General features: G+C 38.0%; 1 protein-coding gene across 5 annotated transcripts in view; it reads right to left on the bottom strand.

Annotated features, from left to right (window-relative positions):
* The window catches only part of C16H8orf34 (chromosome 16 C8orf34 homolog), a 384,304-nt gene that overhangs the window by 280,199 nt on the left and 79,945 nt on the right, over window positions 1-24,160 (bottom strand). For all 5 annotated transcript variants that reach the window (XM_087897228.1, XM_087897227.1, XM_048420471.3 and 2 more), the window contains exon 2: window positions 2,564-2,711. In XM_087897228.1, coding sequence (XP_087753354.1) covers window positions 2,564-2,711 — 148 coding nt within the window. The remainder of the gene's footprint in view (window positions 1-2,563; window positions 2,712-24,160) is intronic.

Genomic DNA, 24,160 nt, shown 5'->3' with positions numbered 1-24,160 from the left:
TCTTCCAGAAAAATCCCTTACTTAACAAATAATTTAGCACATTTTCCTCCTTTCTTTCATTCCTGTAGATTATATAATTTTTCCTTTAATACTGAATAAGTCCAATTTTGGGGTCTCCTGCCTTGACTCAGCCCAGAGATTCAGAATCACATTCAAATGTCTGCTAGTATTTCTTACTGAGATGTTTCACAAAACTCAAATTCACCAATATGAATTCAGCCTCTATTTCTCATTGGAAATTTAGTGTCATGTTTAATCTTGACCTATTAAGTGCGTATTTATACCATTACATAAGCTAGTAAGCTTGTAGCTATAAAAATCTACTCCTTTCTTCCACCCTCTCTGAGAAAAGTCAACAAATTCTTGTGTCAATGAGAATTCTAAGAAATCTGGGATGATTATATAGTAATGATTAGTCATGACCTACATTATTGCCACTGCTTGAATGAAGATGAGACCATTAATTTGCTTCTGCCTTGTGCAATATAGCAAAGGTGTTGAGCTGAAAATATCACAATTGCAATGTAATCATTACGTCACAGAAATGCCATTTGAGCACATTTCTTGAATTGGAGAAAATGACCTGTCATAAGGTTAGAGTCCTGTGGTAGTGAACTTTACTCGTATCTAGCAACTAAGAATAAACCCGAGCTAGATCCAGAAAGGAAATCAAGAACTCAGTCATATGCTGTGGAAAGGTTATTTTCTAACAAGCCAAATGGGCTTGGAAACATGTTCTTCTCTAACTCAGTGTCCAGATGAGGATGCAACCCAGCCAGCAGTTTGATTCATCTTGTGAATCTGCGCAGAGCTGACTAAGCCAGATACAGGCTTCTGGACATGAATATCAAATGCTAAATGTTCACAGATGTCCGTACGATCTTTTAGTCACAAGGTGGGTACCATCTTAGTACCTAGAAACCAAAACCTTTGCCAATTAACCCACCTGACTTATGAACCCAAGGAAATGAGCCCAAAAACAAACAAACAAACAAACAAATAAATAGGGAAAATACAAGAATTCTGTTTTGTATGGCAAGATTCATGTTCTAGTTTCCTGTCTAATGAAGATAGCTTTTATAAAGATATCATCACCAACAATGTCCACCTTCTTCAGAGGATATTCAGTCTCTGCCCTCTTTAATGTAGACTTGTGAGAACATCAAGACGGTATTAATATGACAACACAGGAAAGAAGGCCAAAATCTTTCCCTGAGATTCCACAGAGTATGCAGAGAAGAGAAGGCAACATGGAACCATCCCAGAAATCATCTAGAGACAGCCCAGTCCCCATGGGAATCAGGCAAAGAGTTGGTGACTCACACAACAGACATGCTTAGTTTGGGTTTCTATTGTAACACTTAAACAGCATGACCAGCAGGAAACTGGGAAGCAAAGGCTCCATCTCATGTTACACTCCGAGTAGCACTCAGTTACTGAGGGCCAGAGTTGAAGGCAAGAGCCCTGAAGTAGGATCTGCAGCAGAAACCATGGAGGAGTGTGGCTTAACGGCTTGATCTAAATGCTGCTCAGCCTGTTTTCTGATAGAAGCCCCAGAGCATCAGCCCTGGGGTAGCACTGTGCACAGTGAACTGGATCAGTCACTCAAGAAAATTCACCACAGAATTGCCCACAGGTAAATCTTCTACTGAAGCATTTTCTCTACTGAGGTTCCTTTTCCTAAAATGTCTCTATGTATATTGTGTCAAGTTGGCATAAACAGACCGGCCCAAGACATGGAGAGAGTGGGATTTGAAAGCAAACTGTAAACCCGGAGAACAATGTGCAGAAAGACTAAAGTCACATCTGTCCTATTGCTTGCCAACATTTAGTGGAGAATGGAAGCTACAGGAGACTTGGAAGGCTGGTTCCCCAATGTTCAATTTCCCAGGACTCAACTATTTCTAAAGTTAATTTACTGCTCAGGATAATACTGGTCATGGGAATAAGCAAAAGTAACCTTGTAGACACTGCCTCATTACCTTCCTGAGCAGATTAGCTGTATTCTTTCAATCAAGTTGTTTATAAAATGAAACATAAGTTTAGAATAATCACTTTGGATCCACCACAGAAATAAATATTTCATGCAAATCAAATTCATCCATTAAGAAATACTCTGATTTTCATTTATAGAAACACAGTACATTATAATGTATTCAAATTCAAAAATATTTTGCATGAAAAGTTAGCATGAAACTATAATCACAGAATATCTGAAAATTTTAGCTTTATCATATTATTAATTAATTAAAAATACTAGGGAAATTTTTCTATTCCAACAGTGGATCTCTACTTTCCTAATGCTGAAACCCTTTAATAAAGTTCCTCATTATGTGGTGACTCCCAACCATAAAATCATTTTTATTACTGCTTCATAACTGTAATTTTGCTACTGTTATGAAGTGTAATGTAAATATCTGTGTTTTCTGATGGTCTTAGGAAACTCCTATGCAAGGGTCATTGAGTCCCCAAAAGGCTCACGACCCAGAATTTGAGTACCACTGTATGAGACATATCTCACATTATCATACATGTTCATAGTTTCTTCCTTTTCCTCAGTTACCTGTTGGTTCACTTTCTGCCCAGAGGGCTGCTGACCCAGACAAAGTTCTTTGCAGCTGTCCTCGGTTTCCTTGCTTGGACTGAAGATGGTCAATGAGAAATGGGATTGGCTGGTCTGGTGTCTCAGTGATTAGCTTGGTCATTAATTCCTAAAGACAGAACAAGACACACATTTACATCTAATAAGAAGACACACTACTTCAGCATTTATCATTGTTCGACACTATACCAACTGTCCACACATAGAAACTAATTAAAACTCTTTCATCATCCTTCTAGGCGTGTACAAGGTAGTAACTGTCCTCTCTCTAAGCACAATGAAGTACAGAGACACAAGTCAACTGCGTTCTACAACCAAAACACAGCAAAACGTAGCCTAAATCATACTAGAAATTTTATCTAAGTTATTTTTATTAAAATATGATTTCTAAATTATAAATCTGGGATAACTATTTCCAGGCATCCCATTAAGAACTAAACTCTAGCTGAAACAGACAATATATCATTTTTATGTGTTAATATTATTTCCCTTTGAAATTCCCAAGGAACATGGGGAATTAAAAAAATAATTAAGCAGGCACAAGTCACCTAAACTTTATATAATCACCAAACAATATAGAACTTATTTTTACAAAAATTCTCTCTCATACTCTCCCCTTCCCCTTCTGTTCTCCCCCAATGACTATATCTCTATCCACAGAATAGACTCTTTAATTTTTAGCTGCTTTAATACTCTAAATCGGGCTACATCTGCCCTGGGATCATGTCTATGTATTCTAATCATTCAGTCAGGAAGAAGAAAGGACAATCTCCAATTTGTGGTCAGTTATGGTATCCAGACATGAAAAATTGGCTCACCATGAGGACGAGGATGGTTTTTCGTGCCCTATAATTCAGTTTGTTAACTGGTATATCCTCTTAGATTCCTGCCAGTCACATCTCATCTTGCCTGCTTTATCTTATTCTGTAAAATTGCAATTTTAAATTCTATTCTGTAAGTGGTAATTGTTCTACTGAGTAGGCTGGAAAGTTAGGTATTAGGATTACTTAGGAAAAAAGTTAGCAGCAACTTTCCACTCCAGTTTTGGTTTGCCTTCTTGTTTGTGTTTGTTGCTTGCTTGCTTGCTTGTTTTTTGTGACCAAGAATGCTGGCCTATTTCTTCTACTTCAGTGCTCTTTCTCAAATGTCGAGCAGGTTTACCTGCCATCAGTCAGTCCCCAGTGATGTAGTTTGAGAGGCTTACCCTAAGTAATCTTAGTCTAATTATTTTGTATCCAGAGTCCTGTCAGAACAAAAGTCATGATAAAATGAAGGAAAGAATTTTAACCACAGTCATTTTGGAAAGACAGAGAGTAAGAATTTCATCCCATCTTTAGGGCTACTGAGCCAAGTTTTGAGGCTACAAAGAGAAAGAATTGGGATGGGATAAGAAGTGTATGTAATATCTTAGCAAAGACAATACAGGTTTTGGAGATGAAAGATCCCATGTTGCTGCTAGAGGCACAATGCGAATAAATTCAGAGCATCTGAAAATTAAAGCCAGAGAAGAAAAGATCTGGACAGTTTGTTTCATGAGTACACTGTGGTGCAAAGTATCTGTCAAGGAAATACTTCATATATACAGTACTTTCTGTGTGCAGAAAGGGAGGGAAACAGTGGCATTACTAGCACTGAAGAGGCTTTATCAGCAGTATAGCTAAAGAGAGGCCATCTCTCTCTACTGGCATTCACAAAGCAGTAGATTGATCAGTTACACATCAATGCAATCTAACACAATTCAAAGCATTTCAAATTTTGTATCTAGACAAGAGATTGCACTATTTTATTAGAACTCATCATTCATTACAAAGATCGCTAGACAATGGAGAGAAACGGGGATGAAAGGACCAACAAGGTCACAAAAATCCTGGGTACTGAGATAAAGCAAAATTAGGTCAAATAAAATGGCCCAGGCCACAGTAACTTTCTGTTGTGACCCTGGGAGATATCAGGTGAGTTTTGTTTCTAAAATCTTATCTTTCAAATCACATGGAAAATTTCTATATTTTTGTTCTTTGAAAAGAAACTAAAGTGTTCCTTATTTTCTATAGAAGATGGATTTTGTAGATTAAGTCAGATCACCACTATTTTAAAAATATTATGAATCTAGTAATTTCAGGAATATATTTTTAATCCACTAGTAAGTATATAAGGCTAAAGGCACAAAATAATTTCAGACATAAGCAGATAAAATAGTTAATGTTGTCTGCTGAGGAATACTTAACTATGCAAAGTTGTGTTGCATTTGTTTAATTATGTAAAGGTGTGCTGCTGTTTTACCTTGTCTGCCTAAGACATCTGATTTGTCTAAAAAAAAGCTGAATGGCACTAGCAAGGGAGGATGTATAAGCAAAACTTCTGAGCATGGAGAATAAGGAGGAGGAGGAATTTAGACTTGGAGAGGAAAGAAAAAGAGATGCTAGGGGCCAGAGAGACAGAGACAGGGGTAGTAGAAAAATAGAACATACAGAATGAAAGAATGGTAAAAAGATGTAACACAAATGGTAGATGAATAAAAACAGGTTAAATTAAATTAAAAGAGTTAATGGAACAAGTCTAACCTAAGCTATTCATAGCTAATAATGAGTCTCTGTGTCTTTATTTGGGAACTACTTGACGGCTTGAAGAAAATTCCAACTACACTTTTCAGTACAGAATGTTTTCTGGGTCAAAAGTCTAGTCTCAGATGATTCTGAACACAAGACATGTTGTCTGGCCTCCCAGCATATGTATCCACTAGTATATGCATCCAGACCTTCTGCACTTTAATGAACTGGAACTTACAGAAATCCCTTTTCTAGACAGGAACGTTTAAGATTTTCAAAGGAGTGGCTGACAATAGAACGCCAGCCTCTTTCAACTGTGAGGCTGTAGAGAGACAAACGAAATGAGGAGCTAATCGGTTTGGAGATGAGAACAGCGCTGTGTGGGTAGAATGCCAAGTTAGACGTGGGAACTGATTGCTGGATGGTTCACAAGGTTCTTGCAGCACAAAGGGAAAGTATTGAGAACATTAAGCCAGCCTCAACTCTAGGGCTGAACACCTTCAGGAAATGATCTGTAATCTTTATCATTCATGTAAGATTCCTGGTATGAAGGTCCCTGGGAGATTTTGGTTGTACGTGTTAATAAATAAACAGCAAAATGGAGTAAACGACAGCATCGTGTCCCCCACACAATTGTTGGTGGATATTTTCGTCTAAGGATCTGGGGATTGACAGCATGCAGGTACTGATTTACCTGGGACCATGCTTGCACTCACAGGCTAGAAACACATGCCAGCAAATTTGTCCATAATTGATTTAATTCACAATTACTAATAATGATAACTGGCTGATACAAACGGCATTCAACAGATGGCATGGAAAACATCCTAATTCAGCACCCACACTCTGAAATCACTCTTCTGAACTCTTGCATTTACGGGCTGCATGCGTTTGGGTAAGGTACTTCATCATCTTTCATGTAGCACTCCATCAACTAAATGTGAATGACAATAGTGCCTACATCATAGGGTTGTCATGGAGATGAAAAAGAAGACGATCAGAAAGCATTTACAACGTGCTTTAGGCTATGTATAGTCTGCTGGGGTGGGAACCGATTTTCAGATCTCTCTCCTCCATTGATCTCGGCTAGGCTTTCCTAACGAGGAATTTGTAGAAGACTTGCAGAGAAGAGAGAAGCAGAAGAAGCTATTCTCTAGGATTGATTGCAGACAGAAATGAGGACACATGGGAGACTCAGAGTCGCTTCCCAGAGAGTCTGGAAAACTCCACTGCGGGCTTGGATAGAAAACCTGCACAAACACCAGAGAACTGCGGCAGCTCCTAGCACAGCTAATAGATAGGCACCTGCTTCTTGTGCTGTAGCCGGAAATCTCCAGGTCAATAACCCTGATCCTGCTGGTGGCCTCTCTTGACCTGCGACAGCATTTTTCTGACCTCAGTGTCTTATCTCTCATCATGTAAATCCATTATTACTAACTCAGTTATAGCCAAGACACAAAGAATAGCTTCTGCTTTTCTGATTTAATGTTAGTGGGGCCCCTTAAAAGAATGCAACATTTTAATGTTTACTGCAATTTGTAAACATTTTATAGGTTACACACATATACACTGTATCTTATTGTATTATTATAATTGCTATACTTTTATTAATACTTATTTGCAATATTGTGGATGACATATTTTCTTTGACTTTATTGTATTTTGATATTAATGTTCTCTTTCTATAATAATAATTATATTATTTTCTTCTTCTCCTCTTTCCTCCCTCCCGCCCTTTCCATGTTCTTTCCCTGGCTCCCTCTCAAATTCATAATTCATGGCCTCTATTTACTTAATTGCTATTAGTTAAAGTCCACTTAGTGTTATGTGTGTGTATGATTTCAGGGTTGACTGCTTGGTATTGTATAACAAATTGGAAGACTTTTTTTTTTCTGGAGAAGATTCTTTCTCCTTCTGTCTCAACAGACATTTGCTGCCTGGAGTTCATGGTCTAGAGCTGAGGCCCCATAGGATTTCCTCCTTCCTTGTTAGAAGGTCTAATGGTATTGTACTTGTTCAGGTCTTTTTTCAGGCAGCTGTATTGTTGAGGTATCATGAGTTCAGCGTCCCTGTCTTTAAAGGAGACATACTGTCACAGCACATTTTCTGGTGTTCTGGCTCTTACAATCTTTTTATTTCCTCTTCCTCATATTCCCCAAGTCTTAGATGAAGGAGCTGTGTTGTGAACGTACTCATCAGGGCTGTAAACCCTATGATGAGTAGTTCTCTGCATTTGATTGGTTGTGGTTGTCTGAAATAGTTTCCCTCTGTTGCAAGAAGTTTCTTTGATGAGGGATGAGAGGTCCACTTATCTGTGCACTTAAGAACTATTTAGAATGCACTTAGAAAGTGCACTGGTTTAGTAAAGCAGTGCTCTGGGGGTCTCTTCTAATAACCATGATCACCAGTCCAGGCATTTGGCTAGGTTTCCAGAACCTGGCATGATTTTCTTCTTCTCAAATGGGCCATAAGACAAATTAACCGCTGTTAGTTACAGACAGGAAGAAGAGTCGCTATTACACTCTTAGGTATCTCTTACCCTGCTAGTTCTTGTGGAGCAAAATGTGACAGCTGGGTAGGACTGCTGGCTGCTTCTCTCACTTGGAAGTTTGCACAGCACTTTTCAGTACTGTGAAAGTTTGTCCTCTGGGATTAATACTGGAGGTAGTATCAATCAGGTCTACTTTTTCAATGTTTATAATTATATTAATATAATTTATGTTAATAGAATACAGTACGTAGAACTTTATTTTTGGTCCCTCAAAACGGGTATTAAGATCTGATGGACAAAAATTAATTCATTTTAGATCTGTGTTTATGCTTCAATGTTCTATTTTTAATTAAGATCTTTAAATTTTGTATTCCTCCTACACACAAATGATAAACTGGCCAGGAAAGAAATCAGAGAAATACCACCCTTTATAATAGCCATAAATATGAAATATCTTGAGGCAACTCTAACCAAACAAGTGAAACAACCTGTTTAACAAGAACTTTAAGTATCTAAAGAAAGAAACTGAAGAAGACATGAGAAAATGGGAAGATCTCTTATGCTCTTGGATAGGAAGGATCAACATAAAAAATGGCACTTTTACCAAAAGCAATCTATAGATTCAATGCAATTCCCATCAAAATCCCAACAGAATTTTTCACAAACCTAGGAATAACATTACTCAACTTCACATGGAAAAAGAAACCCAGAATAGATAAAAACAATCCTGTAACAATAAAGGAACTTCCGGAGTCATCACCGTCCCTGACATCAAGCTCTCTACAGAGCAATAGTAAAATAAAACAGCTTGGCATTGTCATAAAAACAAACACGTGGACCAATGGAACTGAAGACTCTAACATTAATCCACACACATATGAACAACTGATTTTTGCCAAAGAAGCTGAAATTATACAATGGGGAAAAGAAAACATCTTCAACAAATGGTGCTGGCATAACCAAATGTCAACATGTAGAAGATTGTAAATAGATCCATATCAATCACCTTACATGAAATTCAAGTCCAAGTGGATTAAGGACCTCAACATAAATTCAGTTAAATTGATAGAAGAGAAAGTGGGAAGTAGCTTTGAACACTTTAATCCCAGTAGCAGAGACACTGAGTACAACAATCAATAAGGGGGACCTCCTGAGACTGAGTAGTTTCTGTAAGGCAAAACACATGGTCAATAAGACAAAATGGCAGCCTACAGAATGGGAAAAGATCTTCACCAACTCCACATCTGTCAGAGGGCTGATCTCCAAAATATATAAAGAACTCAAAGAAACTAGACAACAAAATACCAAATAATGCAATTTAAAAATGGGTTGAAGAGATAAACAGAGAATTCTCAACAGAATAAACCGAAATAGCCAAAAGACATTTAAGGAATTGCTCAGACCTTATTCATCAGGGAAATGCAAATCAAAATGACTCTGAGACACCATCTTACACCTGTCAGAATGGCAAGATCAAAAATACTGAAGACAGCTTATGCAGAGAGGATATGCAGTCAGGGGAGCATCCCTCAACTGCTGGTGGGAGTGCAACCTGTACAGACATTCTGGAGATCAGTATGGCAGTTTCTCAGAAAATTGGGAATAACTCTACCTCAAGAGCCATCAATACTACTCTTGGGCATATACCCAAAGAATATGCAATCATATCAAAAGGACACTTTCTCAACAATATTCATAGCAATATTATTCATAATAACCAGAACCTCGAAAGAACCTAGATGCTCTTCACCTGAAAAATGGATAAAAAAAATGGTACATTTACACAAAGGAGTATTACTCGGCTGTAAAAATCAGTGACATCATGAAATTTGCAAACAAATGGACAGAACTAGAAAAAAATCTCAGAAAGACAAACATGGTATGTCCTCACTTATAAGCAGACAGATATATGCAACACGAAGGGTCCTGTTTGTTGGGCTTTCTGTCCCACCTGGTACCCCATAGCCGGCAAGCCTCAAAGAAAATCACACAGAGATCTCTATAAGTAATAAAGCTGATTGGCCCATTAGGTCAAGCTACATATTAGCTTTTGTAGCTTATATTCACCCATTGTTCTGATCGATGTTAGCCATGTAGCTCAGTACCTTTTTCAGTGGGGCAGATCACATCCTGCTGCTTCGGTGATCTGGGCAGGAGTGGGAGGAATTAACTGTCTCCTTCCCAGAATTCTCCTGTTCTCATTGCATCATTTCTACTTCCTGTCTGGTTTTCCTGCCTATACTTCTTGCCTGGCCAATCAGCATTTATTTAAAACATGATTGACAGATTACAGACAATTCTTCTGCACCAGTTATAAAGCAAAGCAAAGGATAACCAAACTCCAATCCACAGCTCCAGAGAATTGATAGCTAGCACGGGGTCAAGGGGGAGGGAGGAAGGGGAGAGGAGAGGAAGAAGGAGGAGTGGGAAAATATATGTAGCTCAATTAAAACCAAATAAATAAAACCTTTCATCTTTAGAAATAATATTAAAATTAAATAAAAATACTAAAAAATATTTCAGATTATTACCTTCCAAATATTCACTTCCCAGCCCAACATCTAAGTATGATTCATAAATCAGACATTTAATTGTTATCTTAAATTGTGGGAATCTCTGATTCTTGACTGTTTGTGAGACCACTGATATTAGTGTTCACAATGGATTGGACTCTATTTGACTATACTCACCTGATGTTTACAATTCCCACCTCTCCTGTATGGTATCATGCTTGTCTTTCTCACCAACCTTATAGTCCTTGTGTGTTTATTCCTAAGTTATAGCTCATTATTGATTATTTTACCTCCCTCGTAGCTCATGTTTTCCTATTCTACCTGACCTATAGTCCATGCTTGTCTATTCTACTCACCCTAGAGTCCATAGTAATCTTTCTCACTTGCACCATAGCCTATGTTTGCCTTAATCCACCCCCAGATTTTTTTTTAACTGAAAAACATGCATACTTGGAAAAAGTTTTTCTTTGCCTCATTGTACATTCAAGCAGAACTATAAGGTTTGGGTCTGGCAGAAGGGGGGGTGTCGAATGGAGTACACAAGTCTTCATGAAGCCTAAGGGAGAAAGAGACATCTCTGTAATGTTTTCCTACCAGACTCTTCCAGGACACTTGAGGAACTCAGATTTTTCTTTTTCAGAACTACCCTAAACCTACTTCTCTCTTTACCATTAAACCTCAGATTTAATTAGAAGGCTGAGATCAACTGTAAAGAAAGTAGTATAAACAATAATAGGTTTCCTCCAGCCGAGTACACTGCTCAAAGGAAAGAAAGTCAAAGTTTTCTTGGCCCCTATCATTGTGAAGAAACAGAAAGTCAAAAAGATTATGAATCCTCTATTTAAGAAAAAGCCTAAGAATTTTGATAATGAGCAGGACACCCAGGCCAAAAGCCATCTCACACTCTTTGTCAAATGGCCCTGCTACAGCAGACTGCAACAGCAAAGAGCTGTCCTCTCTAAGAGGCTCAAAGTAATTCCTGCCAATAACCAGTTTCCCTGGCTCTGGATCAGTAAACAGCTATCAAGCTGCTTAGCTTACCCACAAGTACAGGCCAGAGACAAAGCAGGAAAGAAGCAAAGGCTGCTGACCCATGCTGAGAAGAAAACTGCTAGCAAAGGGGATGTCCCAACTAAGAGACAATCAATCATTTCAACACGGTCAATACAGATCACTATGTTTGTGGAGAAGAAGGCCCAGCTGTTGGTTATTACCCACTATTTAGACCCCATTGAGCTGATGGTCTTCCTGCCTGTTCTTTGTCAAAAGATGGGGGTCCTCTACTGTGTCATCAAAGGAAAAGCCAGGCTAGGGTAGCTGGTCCACAGGAAGACATACACCATGATTGCCTTCACCAAAGTTATCTAAGAAGACAAGGGTGCTCTGACTAAGTAAGCAGAAGCTATTAGGACCAATTACAATGCGAGATACAATGAGGTATACCACAGCTGGGAGGCAATGACCTCGTTCCTAAATGTGTGACTTACACTGCCAAACTGAAAAGGCAAAAGCCAAAGAACTCACCACTAAACTTGGTTAAATGTATACTGCTCTGCTTTCTGACCATAAATATGATTACAAAATTTTAAAAAATAATAATTATTAGTTACCTTTTAAGCCTTTTATATGAATTTATTTATTTATTAAATATATATGTAAGAATTGAATAAAATTGCACAAACAGCAACAAAGAAACTAAAATTATACAATGAGAAAAAAGAGAATATCTTCATACAGATGATGCTGACATAACCGCATGTTGAAAAGTAGAAGAATGCAAATAGATCCATGTCTATTCCCATGTATAAAACTCAAGTCCAAATGTATCAAAGACCTCCATATAAATCCAGCCACACTGAACCTCATAGGAGAGAAATTAAAGTAGCCTTGAACTCATGGGCATAGGAGGTCATTTACTAAATAGAACATTAGTAGTAACGACACTGAAAACAACAATAAATAAATCTGAAAATTTTATTTGAAAAAAATAATTTGAAAATGAGAAGTGAATGGGAAAAGAGCTCGACCAATTCCACATCAGAGAACTGATCTCCAAAATATATATAAAGAACTCAAGAAATAAGACATCAAAATACCAAATAATTCAATTTAAAAATGGGGTACAGATATAAGCAGAGAACTCTCAACAGAAGAATCTCAATTGGCCAAAAAGACACTTAAGGAACTGCTCAGCATCCTTAACCATCAGGGAAATGCAAGTAAAAACAATGCTGAGATGCTATCTTACACCAGTTATATTGACAAAGATCAAAAACACCAATTATAGCTTATGCTGGAGAGGATGCAGAGTAAGGGGAACGCTCCTCCATTGCTGGTGGGAGTGAAAACTTGCACAGCCACTTCGAAAATCAGGATGGCAGTGTCTCAGAAAATTATGAATCAACCTATCTCAAGACCCAGAAATATCACTCTTGGGCATATACCCAAAGGATGCCCTCTCATACCACAAGGGCATTTGCTCAACTATGTTCATAGTAGCATTAGTTGTAGAAGACAGAACCTGGAAACAGCCTACAAGCCCCTCAATTGAAGAATGGAGTTACTCGGTGAGGAAAAAAATGACATCTTGAAATTTTCAGGCAAATGGATGGAACTCGAAAAACTCATGCTGAGTGAGGTAGTCCAGCATCAGAACGGCAAACATGGTATGGACTCACTCATAAGTGCATGTTAGATGCAAAGTAAAGGATAGCCAGCCTTTACCATGACCACAGAGTAGATAAGTAACAAGGAGAACCATAAGAGAAACATACAAGAATCCCTTTGGGAAAGGGGAAATAGACAAGATTTCCTGAGAAAATTGGGAGTGTATGGGTGGTGAGAGAAAGGAGGAGGGAAGAACTTGGGGGAAATGAGATGGTTGAGGTGGGGGAACAACAGAGGGAGCAAAGAAAGAGATACTTTGATTAAGGGAGCCATTATGGGGCTAAGAAACTAGGTACTAGAGAACTTCCCAGGAATCCATAAGGAATACCCCAGCTAAGACCCTAAGCAATAGTGAATAGGGTGCCTGATCATGCTTTCCCCTGTGATCAGACTGATAACTACTTTAATTGTCATTATAGAAACTTCATCTAAGAGTTGATGGAAGCAGATGTAGTGATCTTCACAAAGCACTTGGGTTAAGCTCCCAAAGTCCATTTGAAAAGAGGGACGAGTGATAATATGATCAAAAAGGTCAAGACCGTGATGCAGATACCCACTGAAACAGCTTGCCTGAGCTAAGGAGGCTCACTGACTCTAGACTGACTGCAGTGGAACCAGCATAGGACCAAACTAGGCCCTCTGAAGGGGGCTAACTGTTGTATTACTGGGGCAGTCTGTAGGGCCACTGTCAGTGGGACCAGGATTTATCCCTACTGCTTGTTCTGACTTTTTGGAATCCATTCACTTTGTTGGGATACCTAGATATAGTGGGGAGGGCCTTGTTTCTGACTCAAAGCCATGTGCTAGACTTGGCTGACTCCCCATGGGAAGCCTTACCCTCTCTGAGGAGTGGATGGGGGTGGAGAGGTGGTAAAGTTGAGGGAGTGGGAGGGGGGGAGGGAGTGGGAACTGGTATTGGTATGTAAAATGAGAAAAGATTGTTTTTTAAAAAAGTAAATTTTAAAAATATACTTACTCCTACAAGCCTGTTCCACTTAAGATGAAAATGACAAGTCCCAAGTCACTTGTGTTTCTGATTGGGTATATATAAGGGACACATGGATATACTGAACTGTCTTGAATAAAGCAGTAACTGATCAAACAAACAAATAAATAAATTGTGGTGTATTTATACAATGAAAAAATTTATAGCAATGAACATGAATACTGCTATTAGTACATCTTAGAGGGGTAAACTAAAAATTGAGGAAGTCATAAACAAAAACAATATATCTGCGCATCCCTCTGTGATGCCCACAATAGACAACAAACATCTGGAGTTCAGTACCAAAGAGAGTCGTGTGGGTTTTGTCCTCCATGCTTGGCAGAGATAAAACTCTTGGCAATCCTTCATTCTCACGGAAGAGCAGTACCTTTTATTGATGTTGTTGTATTGAAATAAAAGGTATCTGGTAAAGTGTGTGGTTTTTTTTAAATATTTGATTCACTTTCTCTAACCTGTTTCTTATCAGTTTGTATTATAACTTATACACCTCAAATCCCACAAAATGTTTTTATTTTAAAATTAACATAGATTTAGATATGACTACATATTTATCATTTTCAATCTTTATCCATCCTACATCATTTTTGGCAATGTAAGGATTTTAGTGATGATACATCTGTTTTATTTTTCACAGAAATATATATTATTAAGCAAATAAAATTTAAAATTGAAACTGTTTTACTTTATCTATTATACATTGGTATGCTTTCCCTTGTTCCTTCTCTTTCTCTTTCCCCTTCAGCCTCTCCTCTGTGTGTGCTCTTGCCCATTCTCTTGAAGTTGGAGTGGAAGCACACAGAATGGCTGTAAATTTACCAGAAGTTGCAAACAAAGTTCATCCATCCTTGACTCAGTTGTTGCTAACACACTGTTAAATTGAAGTATAATATCAAACCTGGAAAAGTAATATTATACAAGCTTGCATGGTTCATTTCATCATTGTACATGCTCTCATGTGCTATGTGTGTGCATGTGTGTACACATGTGAACAAATTCAATTATACTGTAGTGGAACTAAAAATAAATATTTCCAAAATGAAGTTAATATTATGTGATAAACAATAGGTTTCTATTATTACCTCTATATAGTCTCATCCATCCATTCCCTCCATGTCAAAGACATGTTTTCGTTTATTTATATGATCTTGTAATTTTACCATGCTGTTTATGCTCTTTGGAGCTTGTCTTTATATTCTTAACATAGTCTTCTTGATGTCCATACAAATACTTTGCAAATAAATTATTTATTTTTATTAATGAATATTATTCATTGTGTAGATATGGCATAGTTTGTTCACTCATTCATTAGTGACTGTTTTGGAAAATGTGAAGAATCCTATAACTATCACCAATTTATAAATATTTGTGTGAAAATTCATACTTCTCTGGGCTAAATGACTAATAGAACAATTATTAGGTTGTATGTTAAAGTTACTTTTAATCTTAAAAAAATGACAAACTATATTCTAGGTGCCAATTCATTCACTTTTTCTGCATGTGAGCATCCATAGACATTCTTCTGTTTATGATAATAGCTCATTACAGTTTTAATTGCATTCAGCTAATGAGTAATTGCAGTGAAGATCTCTCAATCTGTTCATTTGCCATCTTTGTAACTTCCTCAGGGAAAACTGTGTGTATATCTTTTGTCCACTTTTCTAACTGATTTGTCTTAATTTGTAATTGCTTAGAAAGTCTGTTGTGTTTTATTGATGCTACAGTGAGACTTTGAGATATTTTTACCCTTTTCACAGTTTTCATTTAACATTCTTAAAGGATGTCTCCTTTCAATGTTTGTGAGGACCTATGGTCCTTTCGTGGTCACCCCTTACAATGCCCTATGTAACTGATCTTCACCCAGTTCTGGGTTCTTAATGCTTGCCTCCCATTTCTTTTCCAAAATTTCACAGTCTTATATTTTGCATAAATCTTAATGACCTAGTAGGAATTAATTTCTCATAAGGTGTCAAGAGTCAAAGATAACGGTCAAGGTCCATTTTTTTCTATTTGAATTCCATTTTTGGCACCATTGCTGTGTCGAATATTTGATCATGTTTCTTTCACCAAATCACTTCTATTCCTTGGTTAAAAATTATCAGAATTGTTGATTATGTAACAATCTTTGCATTCCCTATTTTCTTCAAGTGACTAGTATGTTGGTTTTTCCACTAGTGAACTGATCTAGATCCTGTGTTCATATTTCACACTGTTGTGTAATATCTACCTATGCAGCCCAAGTTAGCCTCAAGATCTCTGCATAGTCCAAGATCTCTGTATGGTCTCATTTTAACCTTCGTTCCTTGGCCTCTTGAGTGCAGGGAAGACAGACATGCACAACTATCTGGCTCATATCTTACACTTTTCTTTTCAGTTTTTTTAGGCAGGGTTTCTCTGTATAGCCCTGGCTGTCTCAGAACTTACTTTCTAGACTAGACTAGCCTTGAAATTGTAGAGGTTCATCTGCCTCTGCCACCCATGTACTGGGATTAAAGGTGTGCACCACCACTGCCTGACATGTGATATTGCCTATTTCACAAAACAAAAATAAAAAACTTGTTTTTGCTACTCTAGTACATTTTTATACAAATTATAAAACAATTATTACTACATTTACAAAAACTTCAGAGATTTTGATAGGACTATTTTAGTCATACACACTAACATAGGGAGTTAATATACTATGTCAAGTCTTCCAATTCGTGAATACTATTATGCACTTCCATTTAGTTAACTTTTCAGCTCATTTCTCCAGCTTTCTATCATAGATATCTGGTATAATTTTTTAAGTTTTTTCCTTGAGTACTTCATGTTCTCTGGAGCAAATATTCTGTGCAGAAGCCCAAATTCTTACTGATTCCTTCAAGTGAACTTTAGTGAAATGGTTTTCTCTGTCTATTGTGGAGACCATGATAGGAGTGATAGATATTGAATTACATCTCTCCTGCAAAGGAATTTTAGCAGCACCATTTGACAGGGAGATCTATATTCAAAATACATCCAGAACTAAAATATTAAATATCAAAGGAATAACAACCAATCAATATATAGTACAGGCACATGAATTAGTAAAGAAGCACAAAACTGAATAAATATATTAAGAAATTGCATATACTCAGTCATAAGAGAATTATAAATTAAAATTACCTCCAAGGTTCCACCTACCCTGTCAAAAGGGCTAGTATTAGGCAAAACACACACACACACACACACACACACACACACACACACACACACACAGAATGTTAAGGTGTAGGGGAGAAGGAATTCTCATATATGACTGGCAGAAGTGAAAGTTAGGGTAATCACTCTAGAAAATAGAAGGGAAGTTCTCTAAAAACTAAAATCTCAATCTAGCATATTATCCAGCCATATCTGGGTATGCAACTGAAGGAGTTGAAGAAAGCACACAGTAGAGACGCTGGCAGGCCTGTCTTTATGAGGTCCAACATGCATCAACATCATAGAATCAATTCACATTTCTATGAAAGATGAATGGGTAAAATCAATGTGGTATTATATAAAATGGAACATTATCTAGCCATTAATACTGAAAAATGGTGGAAGCAGAGATACTGTGCTAACTGAAATAATCCAGACACAGAAGAAAAGTGTCTCATGTGTTATTCTCAAATATGAAATCTGAAAAATTAATAAGACCATCTGAGCAGTGATGGTGCACGCCTATAATCCCAGCACTCAGGAAGCAGAGGCAGGCAGATCTCTGTGAATTTGAGGCCAGCCTGGTCTACAAGAGCCAGTTCCAAGTCAGGCTACAAAACTATAGAGAAACCCTGCCTTGAAAAACCAAAAATAACAATAATAATAATAAGACTAAAGGCAGGAGGGTTATAGGAAAATGGGAAGGAGAGCAGGGGGCTTGATAATTATGGGAATGAAAAATTTTTATAGTGAAAGCCAGTGTTTTGCACACATCACAGACACTCTTTAAAAAGAGACATCCAAATCACTCTAGTTTGCTCACACCCTCTGGCAAGTGTGGGACGAAAAGAAAGGCCTAAGAGACAAAGAACTACAGAACTATGAGGGATAAATTCCTGTTTCAGACATTGGTAGTAACAGCTCAAAAGAGAATAAATGCTTTTCTGGCACTCCCCTCTGTAGCTTTTATATAACACTCTTCCTTCAGTAGGAACAGATTGACTCTATGCTGTAGTCTTGAGATTGGAGTTTGAAAAGATCCCGTACTATTATGCAGTAGAAGTTGGTTGTTTTCCTTGTCATTGATCAAAGAGCAATGGTTGCTTAAGAAATTATATAATAGCTTAATGGGCTGTCTAGAGACTAAGTGAATGACAGGATATTGACATTTTTCAGAATTTAAGAATATGTTCTCTGTGGGAAGGTAGAGTACCTGTTTACTTCTCCTCCATTCTAAAAACAACTAAAGACCTTGGACATTGTTCATAGGAAGGGGCAGACAAGTGGGAGAAAATAGAGAGAGATCTGGATCGAAGGTAGAATAAATAATAGTGTAATAAGTTTTCAGAATTTTCTTCTCAAGTCTAGGGAGTTGACTCAGTGAGTAATGTGCTTGCTGACTATATATTCAGAACCCTTGTGAGAGACAGGCATGGTGGCATGTCTCTGATCGCAGGCACTGGGAATTTGGGAACATAAAGACAAATGGATTTCAGAGATTGTTGACCTATCATAGTTTACTTTGAACAAGACAAACAAAAGCAACTTGGGAAATAAAGGATTTATTTGACTCACAAAGTCCGTCATGGAGAAAAGCCAAAGTAAAAACTCAAGACAAGAAATCATCAAGGAACAGTGTTTACTGACTTGTATTGGAGTTTGTGTTCAGTTATAGTCCAGACACCCTTGTCTAGGATGGTTCCACACAGTAGTATGGGTCCTCCTATATCAATGAGCAATAAGGAATATTTCCCAGAGGCGTATTAGGGGTCATACCATATTGTAAAATGGCAATTCTTCAATTGAGGTTCCTTTATTTCAGGTGTGCCAAGTTGACAACCAAGACTAGCCATCACAGTGAGCCCTGGGTTCAGTGAGACTTTCTTTCCCAAAGAAGGTGGCGATGGAATTGAAGAAGATTTCACAAAGTCAATCTTGGGCTTCCACACATTTTATTCTACAACTAAATGAACCTTCACACATGCATAGACCCCCACACACACACACCTTAACACACACTTTTGTTCTTTCAGGCCAAAACAGAGTTCCACCAGAATCTTCTTGGAAGGTCCTTTCCCAAGGGAGAACCTGCCGTTCAACATGCAGTGATATGCTATGCCAGGAGACACACCACTGGAGCTCTTAGTTATTCAACCTATATGAACAGTCAGAGAACTGATAAGCCACTTGGTGTTTCCACCAGGACAAAACTATAAAATGTTAGACCTATATTCACAAATCATAGCACTAGTAGGCAGCCCAGTCCCTACAATGTCAGCAGACATAGAACCCTTTGTCTACTTACTTTTCCTGAATGACACATGGAACACATTACCAACAGATATCTATTGGCCCAGGAAAGAATACAGGTCTCCACTGATCACAGCAAAAACCATTAGGTAGGGGTTCCAGCACTACTACAAGGATGATGCGGGTGCCACATACTGAAATAGAATCCAAAGGGAAAAACTTCAGAGACCAAGATGCCTTGGAACCACAATTAGAATTACTAAGGAGCCATCAAAGGGGGCAAATATCCATGTTACTATATGCTGAAGTGGTCAGACATTTCAAAGAAAATACTGTTGAACAAAGAAAAAGGTAGAAACTATCAAAGATACAGAAGGCATGTAAGAGAACAATCTCTTTCTCTCTCTCTCTCTCTCTCTCTCTCTCTCTCTCTCTCTCTCTGTCTGTCTCTCTCTCTCCCTCTCTCTCTCTCTCTGTGTGTGTGTGTGTATGATCATGACACCTTTGGGCTTTTCTTGTTTGATTTTGTTGTAGGGCAGCCAGCAACTCTGAAGACAGGCCTGCCTGCTCATGTTCTGTGTGCCAGACATTGTATAGGGCCTTTTGTTTTGTGAATTATTTCATATTAAGGATAATTTACCTTACTCCAGAAAATGGAAAGAGTTGCCTTTTTATATGGATATTAACATCCTGGTCATTTTGAATAAAAATGTAGAAATTCTAAAAGGCTCAAATATGGGGTGCACTCTTTCAAAATGCATTGTTTGTTATTTATACATTGGGTTGGTGTGTGTGTGTGTGTGTGTGTGTGTGTGTGTGCATGTGTGTGTGTGTAGACCAGGGATTGATGTAGGGTGTCCTGCTCTATCCTATTTTTTTTTTGGTTTCTCACTGAGCCTGGAGCTCTCCTACTTGGCATTCAGCCCGGCCAGCAAGCTCCAGGAATCTTCATTTCTCAAACTCCCCAGCACTGGGTTTCCATGAATGCATTACAATTTTTGCTTTAATGTGGGTTCTGGGGATTTCAACTCAGGTCTCACACTTGTAAAGCAAGAACCTCACTGACTCAGCCATTTCCCCAATTCTCTGTGGCAAAAACTTTCTGGAACTTTCTGTACTTTTGGTACACTCATAAAATTCTACTGGATTCCAATTCTAGGAGATTCAATTACTGTTGTACAACTCCTCCTGCTATGACTATATTAATAAAGCATTAAAAAGTACCAGTTATGGCTGGAGCAGTGATGGTGCATACCTTTAATCACAGCACTTCAGAGGCAAGAGGTAGAAGCAGGCAGATCTCCAAGAGTTCGAGGCCAGCCTGGTCTACAGGGTGAGTCCCAGGACTACTAGGGTTATTATACAGACAAATCCTGTCTTGAAAAGAAAAGAATCTAATTGTTTCAGGAACAGTATATCACCAATGCAATGCTGTTACTGTTTTGTTGTTTTTTGAGACAGAGTTTCACTGTGTAGCTCTGACTATCCTGGAACTTGCTCTGTAGACCAGGCTGGCCCTGAACTTAGAGACCTGCCTACCTCTGCCTCCTGAGTGTTGGGATTAAAGATGTGCACCACCACCACCCAGTTCAATGCTGCTTTCTGTCTTCTTTAATAGCTTGACCCAGTCATTCTCTACTACATTGTTTTTTTAATCTCCAAGATATTTTCTGTATTTTGAATATATATTACAGGTTTTCTTAGTGGCTGTTTGGTCTTAATTATCCAGCACTCCACTGTATTATTTATACAAAGGTATTCAAGAACAAAGCATGCTTTTATTCCTCTCTAACATTCACACAGAAGTGACATTTTATATGACTAGCTTTTCCATCTAATAACATATCCTTCAGAAGTTCCCTAGTAATGCATGAGATGATATTCCATTAATGGCTATCATTTTCTTTAACCAGGCTTGAATCTATTGACACTAAGCATTTGTTCCATCTTCTCACATTACACTTTTCAAGAATTGTATTGTCTTCTGCACCTATGCAAACCTGTGTATAGATCAAGTTTCCAGGAGAAAAAGCAAATATTTAATTAGAACTGAGCACATAGGATCCATCTGTAACTTCTGCTAGGTTTTTCTAAAATACTAACTATGCTTTCATAAGTATTTCAGAAGTAAAGTTGATTAAACTTTGAAAATAATTTATTTAGACATTTTTAGTGATAGCCCAACATCCTTACAAAAATCTTAGGAAATACTACAGATAAATCTCAACTCAGCAATTTTAATTCACCACTAAAACTAACATGCATTTGTACGATACAAGAAAGCTCAACCCACCGAAAGGGGGTTGGTATCCATTGGCAATGTGTTTTATGTGTCATTCAGTGAAGGTAGATAAACACAAGGCTGTATGCTTGCTGCCATTGTGGGGAAATAGTTGTCATACCTAAAGGAAACTTCACTTATGCGATACTTAAAGGGGAAAAATTTATAACTCTTTTATGAACTTGGTTTTAAATACAACATAGGAAATATGCATTCTTAATTAATTTCTTCTATGAATATTTATTGACCATATCTTTATTATATGCCTATATATATATCTATTCTAAGATATTTAGGATATGGAAAGAAACACCCTCTTCTTGTGGAACTTATGCTCTGTTGGTCGAGAGGAGACAAATCAAATATTCAAAGGGAGAAGAGACTGGCAAATATGGCTGCATTAGAAAGGAAGGAAGTTGGGTGATGCCAGGGATAGGAAATAATTTTACAACGAAAATATCATAAATTAATTTATTTTTAGCTTATTCGGAAGGTGATCAAATTTTACATTGCCTTTCTTAGTAAAATCCTAAGTCTGTGAAACGCACCTTTCAATCACACATCTTAGTAAAGATCACAAGAAAATCAAGAAAATAATACACAAGGCATCACACCAAGTGGTTAAGCTGCAACTTCTTTTCATGCAAGCAACAGCCTATGAGGTAGGTGTGGCTTTTGTTTGCTTAGGAATTTGGATATAGGAGCTTTAAGTAGCTTTCCTAAAATCAAAATGTCTTATTCCATTAGAGAAAGGGAGAAAGAAATAAGGAAGAGAGAGAGAATGGGGGGAAAGAAAGGGTGGAGAGGTAAAGGATGAAGGAAGGAAAGAATGGATAGCTAGAGGGGGACAGAAGGAGGGAAGGAAGGAGGGAAGGAAGGCTGAAGAGAGAGGAAGAGATACAATGATGGCGAGGGAAGGAGGGAAGGAAGAATGGTGGGAGGAAAGAAATAATGAGGGGAGAGGGGGAGAAAGGAGGAAGGGTGTTCTTGAACTTGACCCAGGACTCACACATATAACCATCAATTTAGGTATTATCAATACCAAGATAACTCTTGCTAAAGCATGTGCTCCGTAACAACTCTCCTCTACACCACTGGAGGGAAACTAGAGATGCCACTTAATTGATAAGCACTCTCTGCAAATTACCAACCAGATGATTGGCAAATTATTTTGGAGTTATTTGGCTAGTTATTTGAGAATGATGAGGATTTATTAGACTGTTGGCTCCAGATTGAGCTGAATAACTATTGTGGAATATTAACTTGAGTTGTCTTACATTCATTTATGCTGTAGACTGTTGGTTTAATGATGCAAAGATGGATTGCATTCATTTATGTTGCATTTGTTTAATTCTGTAAAGCTGTGTTACTTTGCCTTTCTAAAACACCTGATTGGTCTAATAAAAAGCTGAATGGCCAATAGCAATGCAGGAGAAAAAATAGGCAGGGCTGTCAGGCAAAAAGAATAAATTGGAGGAGGAAATATGGGGAGAAAAAATGAAGGAACGAGAAAAGGAGAAGGAGAGGAGGACATCAAGGGCCAGCCACCCAGCTACATAGCAAGCCAAGGAGTAAGAAGTAAAGGAAGGTATTTACATAGGGAAAGATAAAAGCCCAGAGGCAAAAGGAGATGGGATAATTAAGTTAAGAAAAGTTGGCTAGAAAGAAGTCAATCTAATGCCGGGCACTCACAAGTAAGAATGACTAAGCCTCAGTGTGATTTATTTGAGAGCTGGGTGGCACACCCCCGCAAAGAGCAAAGAGAAAAAAAAAACTACAAATGACCAGCACGTGGATCAGGAAGGGATAATGCTAGATTCCTGGAACAACTTCCAGCAAGTTCTGGGCGTATCCCTGCCTTTCTTCTTCCCACTACACAATGGGACAACACCTGGCAACTTCCAACCAAGCATTCTGCAAAGCTGCAGTATTGTTTAGCCATAGAGGTCCTATGGATCTCACACATTTCAAGTAAACAGGAAGATATAGGCAAAACTATTAATTTCAACATAGAAGATTCCCAAAGAGGAAACAGAGTGACCAGCTGCTGAGCTAGAGGCACCCTTGTGCTAGAGCATTAAAACCATGGGAGACAGACAGCATGGCTTCTTTAGAGGTCATGTGAATGGTAGGAAGGGCAGTTCCTTAGAAGAGGGGATGAGGGTAAAAGATGTCACACAAACTACATACGGCTTCAAAGAAGTGAGCATGGCATCAGGAATTACACAGAAAAAAACTAACTCTATAAGGCCAATATACTTGAGCTTGCAGCTAGACAACTTTGTGTTTAAAAACAGAACAGATACAATTAAATACAATACTGGTCCCTCTGTATGGAACCAGGGGCTTGGTCAGCTTCATCACTGTAGTCAGTGTGGAGTTCCCGAAGCCAGAAAACGTATTTTAGACTTCCCTGTTTTCCAAGATCAATGAATAGCCCCTGTTACATCTGCTAAATGAAAGAGTAAATAGACAAATAAATTATATCCTCGACCCTCCTAAAACCTTCTATGACTATACATTACCTGGGAAAAGTCTATTCCTCCAATCAAAGCAATCCAAACAATTGCTCAACTATTCTCTACCTACAGTTTGAGCTTGATGACACCATGCTATAGACAGATCAAAAAGGCTCCATTATACAT

This window comes from Myodes glareolus, chromosome 16 (genome assembly GCF_982192425.1).
Source record: "Myodes glareolus chromosome 16, mMyoGla1.1, whole genome shotgun sequence".
In the NCBI taxonomy this organism is placed as follows: domain Eukaryota; kingdom Metazoa; phylum Chordata; class Mammalia; order Rodentia; family Cricetidae; genus Myodes; species Myodes glareolus.
The sequence above is the reverse complement of the archived record's forward strand: the minus strand, read 5'-3'. Positions and strand labels throughout refer to the sequence as shown.